We start from the raw sequence: 7,652 nt of genomic DNA on the forward strand, positions 1-7,652 counted from the left end.
GAGTGAAAATGAACCTAGGATGAAAAGGACTTTATGAAAAAGATTTGAGTGGAAACAATCAAAATAAGAAAAAAAATGGTTTATGAAACCAAATTAAATTTAAAAATTGATTCAAAATTAATTCGTTGTGAAATTGAATCAAAATCGATTCATTTTGAAATATTAAGTAAGATTCATTTGATTAACTAATTTTGTTCATATGATAAAATAGATCAAATATTTGGATTAAAACCTTAATCGATTTGGTTTGGGTCAAATTGATTTTTTTATACCCAATATACATGTACAGTCCTATTCACACCACAACTATGCTCAGCAATGTTTGATTTCCTCTTCACTCACATAGCTGAGGGATGATAAAAATGGAAATGGATGTCAACGTTCCATCAACTTCCCAAAACATCATTTCAGTTTCGAATTAGTTCTGGTATAAGTCATGGAACGCCAGCTAGAAAAGAGACAATGTTCCAATATGCCATTTTATGTTATAATCTTCATTAACTGACGTTGTTATTAACGAACTCTAATAGATAGATTAACTTGACCAACAAAATTTAGTTTTAGGGAGCCCCTTTTAATCATAAAAAAATGTATTTTCAGGGACCTATTAACTAATTTTCCTTTTTGAGGCACTAATTTAACATGTCACACTTCGAGGACAAAACTGGTAATTTACTTAAGAAAAAAAAAACCCTCATATACTTAATATTTTCTTAAGAAAAGTGTTACACTCTTCTATCACCCATCTAATATTGGTTGTAATTTTCTTTTTATAATGAAAAATGTGGGAGGAGAGATGATGTTGGTTGTAATTTTTTTTTTATAATAAAAAATTTAAAAAGAGATCTATCTCTCACGAGACAATTATTTAATAAGATGTCATATCGATATTTTTTGTAATTACAATGAATTTTAATTAATTAGAAAGAATATATTGAAAAAAGGGTTTAATATCGACGAGTAATATAAAATAATTTCAATCACAAATTATTATTTAAATTATTTTAAAATAATAATTATTTTTATTTTAATATTGAAGAAACTTATGCGGTAACTCTGTGAAACCTTTGACAGCGTGAGTGCATCACCTTTGGTATCTTAAAAAGTGTGTATTAGAGTGTGAAGCCATTTCTCATTTTTCTTTTAATATCATTGTGTCCATGGTTGATCGCAAGTGAATGAAGGGTGCATATGGGCTGTTGTGTTACCAGTTATAAAGGGAAAGAGCAGTGAAAATCCTAATTCACAAGTGAGTCAGGTCAGATCAGATCAGATCCGATGGAAGAGTACCCGGAAGAGTTGCGCACTCCGCCGGTGACGCTAGCGTCTCTGGTGGGGTGCCCGGAGCTCCACCCTCTGATCTCCACCCACTTCCTATCGGCGCAGCCTCCCATCAACACCCTCGCCCTCCCCGATTTCTCCAAAATCAACCTCTTCAACAACAAGAAGAAAAACACAGACCCCTCTGATTCAACTGCTGCCACCTCACCCTCCCCCATCATCGCCGCCGGCATTCTCAAACGCGATTGGCTGCTCAAACACCGCACCAAACTCCCCTCCGTCCTCGCCGCCCTCTTCCCCTCCCACCACCTCCTCGGCGACCCAGCCCACTGGCTCCAACTATGCTCCGATCTTGATTCCATCAAGTATCCTCTCTCTTTCTCACTCACTCACTCCTCTTCACTTTTTATTTTTTGGATAAACTAATCCCTCTTAGATATTGAGATTCATTTAAGATACTGACTTCTAGACTCGGCCTGTTTTGGGTTAAAATGACACCTCCAGTTGTGACTCTCTGTCCAAGCCCGGGATTAAACCCGAACCACTTGTGGCAAACGACTTTTGGTTGCGACCATTTTCATAATTATGTATGAATGAAAGATTCACTTGATTTTTTTTTCTCTTGTTCTGTTTTCAGGACTGTGATCCGCGGGAGGAACATCAAGTTCGCGGTGGTTGTCGTCGTTCAGAACAATGCGGATGAGATCAGCGAAGATAGAATGATTGCCTTGCGGAAGCGAGCGGAAGTGGATGCCAAACACGTCGTCGTTTTGAACCCGAACGACACTGCGGATCTCAAACAGTCTCTTCACAGGCATGCACATTGCACTCACTCTCTCTCTCTCTCTCTCTCTCTCTCTCTCTTTTCTCCACTATTTTGTTGTGTTGATTTTCTCACTATAATCAACGGTGCTGTCGTTTCTGGGTGCAGGCTGGCGAGTACGTTTTCTGAATTGGCTGGCACGTATTATAGAGAAGAAGGGAGGAGGATTAAGCAGCGGATTGAGAAGAAGAATGTTAGCTCGGTTGAGTTGATTGTTCGCTACTGCTTCAAAGTATGAATAATTTTCTTCCCTCTTCGGTTTTGTTTCATGTTTATAAGCAAGGTTTTAAATTGCGATCTTAACTTGGCATTGTGGGAAATTGCGAGCAAATGCAGCTGATGGAGCAGAAATTGTGGTCGCAGTTAGTCAAAACCTCAAAGTTGTGCCTAAATTGCGATCTCAAACCATTTTTTTATAACAATGTTTCAAAGTAGCTGTTTTTATGAAAAATAAAAAATAGTAGTGGCGACTGGAATTACATTGATCATGCTCTATGATAGCGGATTTTTTCTTTTTTCTTCTTTTGACTTTCTTGTGCCATTTGTTGTTCGGGGACTTGTGAGGTTGCGTTGTTTATGTTTTTATCAAAATAAAAATTGTGCATTATTTATTTAGATGCCATGAATTGCTAGGTTGCTGTATATGCAGAATTCCGAAGTGACTGGACTGAAGCACTGAAATTTTATGAGGAGGCCTATCATACACTGCGAGAGGTATGTGTGGTTGCTATTAGTTTGTGTTTACTTTTTTTAATTTTGTTTCACCATTCATGGTATATCCCTAGAGTGAAAATGCTATTATTGTTGTTGTAAGCCTTCCCTCCATCTATTGGTTGAGTTAACTAATAAAAGGAAACTTATCATTGTTCCTAATATTTTTCTCTTTTAAGTCAGAGCCTTGTAAGTAGAAAATTTTCACATCCACCAAGTGCATCTGTTGCAACTGATTTTTATAGTTGTACACATGTTTAATTTTCATTATAAAATTATAAAATGAATTTTCTTTAATTTTTCTTGGACTCAAAAAGTCTTACATTGTCTCTTCTATGATTTCCACAATGATTGAATAAAGTTGCATGTGTGCTATCTTTTACATGTTTGTGTGTTTACTAGTTCTGTATCCAAAAAGGTTTTGTAATGTGCGTTTTCTGTTTGTTACACTACACAGATTGTTGGGGTGACAACAAGGTTGCCAGCAGTGCAACGCTTAGTTGAGATAAAATCCATATCTGAACATTTGCATTTCAAAATATCAACCTTGTTACTGCACAGTGGGAAGGTTATGGAAGCAGTGACGTGGTTTCGCCAGCACAAGAATGCATATAAAAGGCTTGTTGGTGCACCAGATGGAATATTTCTTCACTGGGAGTGGATGAGTAGGCAGTTTTTGGTATTCGGTGAATTGTTGGAGACAAGTTCAAAAATAACTCAAGGCATTTCACCTATTGTCCTAGGCAATTCATCCAAACCTCTGTCCGAGTGGGAATATTATTCTGCTTATTACTACCAAGTGAGCACTTGTCTTTAACTATCTTATTTGTATTGTACTTTGTATGTTGAGAAAGGGAAATGACTGTACCACTTTTGTTAGATCTCGACCCTTATAAGGAGGCATTCTTTTGGCCATATTTCTAATCAATGTAAGACATCTTAACACACCCCTCATGCCCAAGATTGACTAATAAAGCATAAAGTTTGTAGAACTGAACATTTGCAGGTAGTCCAACACTAAGACTGGATAAAATTTGACACATCATACTAGAAATAGACTAGGCCTAACTCATCCCCATAAGCTATATCAAGGGAGGAGGATTGTTCAAATCTTTGTTCCTAATTAGTGTGGAACATCTCAACAGTTCTACAGTCTTCCCTCTCTTTTTAATTGAAATATCTTCATCACCTTAGGTGAGTTTTTACAATATTCTTAGTACCTGCTATATCCTACTTTCTCTTAATTCATTCCCTCTCCCCTATGTCCATCTAACCTTTGCTGCACTTATTTTTCATTTACTCATTTACATTACTTTAGAACACCAATCCTTTTTCCTCAATGTTTTGTAGCTTTTAATTATGGCACCTGACTTTTTACTTGGCAGTGTTGCCACCTAGGAAAGAAACTGCCAAGTCATGTTGAAACATTTATCTAATTACCTTGTTTAATCATACTGGTTTGATTTTTTGTTCCCAAATGATAATAAGTGCAACTTAACACAACCGTAAGGTTGCTACTTTGTTGTGACTTGGAGTTCACAAGTTCAAATCTAGGAAAGAAACAGCTCCTCTTTTTGCTGTGGTAACACTGCCCTCACATTTATATGTTTGCAATGGGCTTGTGTATGCATCTATTAGAATCTAATAGTTTATCCTTATCTGTTTGTGCATGCTAAATCAGTTCATGTGTTTTTTCTAGAAACTTCCATGGGTAACCATATTCATCTCTGAAACAGTTAGCAGCTCACTACTTGAGTGAGAAGAGATCAGCACTGGAACTTGCAATCTCAATGTCAGAAACTTCCGATGAGATTGATAATGTTGCTGATTCAGTAGTTCCTTCAGTGTATGTGGGCCAATTTGCCCGATTACTTGAGCAAGGAGATGATGTTGATATGCTACCGTAAGTCTTAATTGAGTGGTAAATAAGTTCACATTTTGATATTTATCATCTTTTAAATCATTGTTTTCATTTAACTTGCAGTCTCACTGATGAAGAATTCATCTGCTACGCCGTTTCTGAAGGAAAAAGGTTCCGAGATTCACTTGAAATTATTGCTCTACTTAAAAAAGCTTATGAATCCTACAACAGTATGAATATTCAGAGGATGAGCTCTTTTTGTGGATTCCAGATGTCCAGAGAATATTTTGCTGAAGGTGATATCAGTAATGCAAAAAAGACTTTTGATAGTATAGCTAGCCTATACAGAAAAGAGGGATGGGTAACTTTATTATGGGATGTCTTGGGATATTTGCGAGAATGCGCCAGGAAAAATGGTACTATTAAAGATTTTGTGGAGTATTCCCTTGAAATGGCTGCGCTGCCAATATCATCTGATACTGGTGTCCAGAGAGACATTGGTCCAGCTGGTCCTGCAAATCTACTGCAAAGAGAAATTGTACAGAATGAGGTTTTTGAGCTTGTCAGTGGAGCTTCAGGAAAGGAAACAAATGAACACCCCGGTAATCTCAAGATCATGGGAGATGAATCACTTCAACTTGAGGTTGATCTTGTTAGTCCTCTTAGGTTGGTGATGCTTGCTTCAGTTGCTTTCCACGAACAGACAATCAAGCCTGGGGCATCAACTTTGATTACAGTATCACTTCTTTCCCACTTACCCCATACTGTTGAGATTGATCGATTAGAAATCCAGTTCAACCAATCTAATTGTAATTTCTTCATTACAAATGCCCAAAAACCTCAATCAGTAGAAGTTAGTAATGGAATTCAACAGCATCGAACCGAGGCAGAACCTTCTCTTTCACTTGAATCAAACAAATGGCTAAGGTTGACCTATGACATCCAATCTGGTAAGTCAGATACTCTTGACAAACTTCACTTTCCTATTTTGCTATCAGGTTTATTCACTGCACCCTCAAATATTTCTATAAGCAAATAACCTAGGCATGTTACATGTCAAACATTCTATATTATCTGATACACCCTACACCAATATCTTGTGATCCTTAATTTCTGTTGTTTATGATGCTCTCTGTGGCTAACAATGGGATGATTTTTCATATATATATATATATATATATATATATATATATATATATATATATATATTATGTTGATTGTAATTTGGGTTCATTATATGATTTTCCAGATCAAAGTGGAAAACTTGAATGCCTATCTGTTATTGCAAAAATTGGATCACACTTGGCAATCTGCTGCAGAGCTGAAAGCCCTGCTTCACTGGATAGTTTACCTCTTTGGACATTGGAGGATCATGTACAAACTGTACCAATAAATGATCCAATACTCGTGTTATCTGGTCAGAAGTCCACCCAAGTTTTGGAACCAGATCCACAGGTGGATCTGCATCTTGGTGCCTCTGGTCCTGCACTAGTGGGAGAAGTTTTCTTGGTACCTGTAACATTGGTCTCCAAAGGACATGATGTCTACTCAGGTGAATTGAAGATCAATCTTGTGGATGTGAAGGGGGGTGGCTTGTTTAGTCCAAGAGACTCTGAGCCATATGCTCTGGATAGTCATCATGTCCAGTTGCTTGGTATATCTGGACCAGAAGGAGAAGATGATTCTCAATTAGATTCTGACAAAATAAAGAAAATACAGCAATCATTTGGATTAATTTCCGTTCCCATTCTTAAAAATGGAGCTTCCTGGTCATGCAAATTAGAAATCAAGTGGTACCGACCTAAACCTATTATGCTATATGTATCTTTGGGTTATACTCCATTTAGTACCGAATTAAATGCACAGATGGTCCACGTACACAAGAATTTGCAAATTGAAGGGCTCACTGCTATTGTTCTTAAGCACCATTATTTGATGCCATTCAGACGAGACCCATTGTTACTCTCTAAGAACAAGCAAGCCTCAGAGTCTGATCAGTCAGAATCACTGCCCTTGAATCAAACAAATGTGCTCATTGTTAGTGCAAAGAACAGCACTGAGTTGCCATTGAGGATAAAATCCATTTCCATAGAAGTAGAGGATGATGATGAAAGGGTGTGCTCCATTCAACATGGAACTGAGGAGCTTTCAAACCCCTCACTTCTTGTTCCTGGGGAGGAGTTCAAGAAGGTATTCTCAGTAGGTTCTGATATGAACATTTCCAAGCTCAAACTAGGAACCGTGTGTTTGAGATGGAGAAGAGACTTTGGGGTTGAAGAGCAATCTGCTTCTACTTCAACATTGCCTTGGGTTGTGACTAAACAAAATCTGCCAGATGTGAACGTGGAGTCACCTCCATTGATTGTGAGTTTTGAATGCCCCCCTTATGCCATCGTGGGAGATCCCTTCACGTATAATATTAGAATTTCAAACCAAACACAATTGCTGCAAGAAATCAAATACTCACTTGCGGACGCACAGAGTTTTGTATTGTCTGGGTATCATAATGACACAATATATGTTCTTCCAAAATCTGAGCACATTCTCAGCTACAAACTTGTCCCACTTGTCTCAGACATGCAACAGTTACCTAAATTTTCCATGACTTCAGTGAGATACTCAGCAGCATATCAGCCTTCAAATTCTTCAAACTCTGTTTTTGTTTTCCCTTCCAAGCCTCATTTCAAGGCTGCAGTCTCAACTAACTCTAGGGTGGAGTCAGTTGCTAATGAATAGATCCTTGTAAACCGTCAATTCTTATTCAAATTTTTCCCCTTCCTTGTAACACCCGTTCCCCTGAGTTTTGGGGTGGGGTGAACTTCATATTTTACATGGAAAAGCTCCATCATGATCTGTTTTGGTTTCCTTTTTACTAGTTTATCATTGACTGGGTTAGGATAACATGTTCTTCATTAGCTATACAGCAATACACTTTTGATTCTATAATATTCTAAATGTAATTTTTTTTGCTTTAAA

General features: G+C 37.5%; 1 protein-coding gene across 1 annotated transcript; it reads left to right on the top strand.

The window, feature by feature from the left end:
* The first annotated feature begins 1,111 nt into the window (after nt 1-1,111).
* LOC100811758 (trafficking protein particle complex subunit 11) lies at nt 1,112-7,652 on the top strand. The gene is made up of 8 exons (XM_003534179.5): nt 1,112-1,646; nt 1,919-2,095; nt 2,213-2,336; nt 2,738-2,818; nt 3,273-3,614; nt 4,552-4,718; nt 4,800-5,626; nt 5,926-7,652. The coding sequence occupies exons 1-8, from the start codon at nt 1,279-1,281 to the stop codon at nt 7,410-7,412; spliced, it is 3,573 nt and encodes a 1,190-aa protein (XP_003534227.1). The 5' UTR covers nt 1,112-1,278; the 3' UTR covers nt 7,413-7,652.

Source organism: Glycine max, chromosome 9, assembly GCF_000004515.6.
Source record: "Glycine max cultivar Williams 82 chromosome 9, Glycine_max_v4.0, whole genome shotgun sequence".
In the NCBI taxonomy this organism is placed as follows: Eukaryota; Viridiplantae; Streptophyta; class Magnoliopsida; order Fabales; family Fabaceae; genus Glycine; species Glycine max.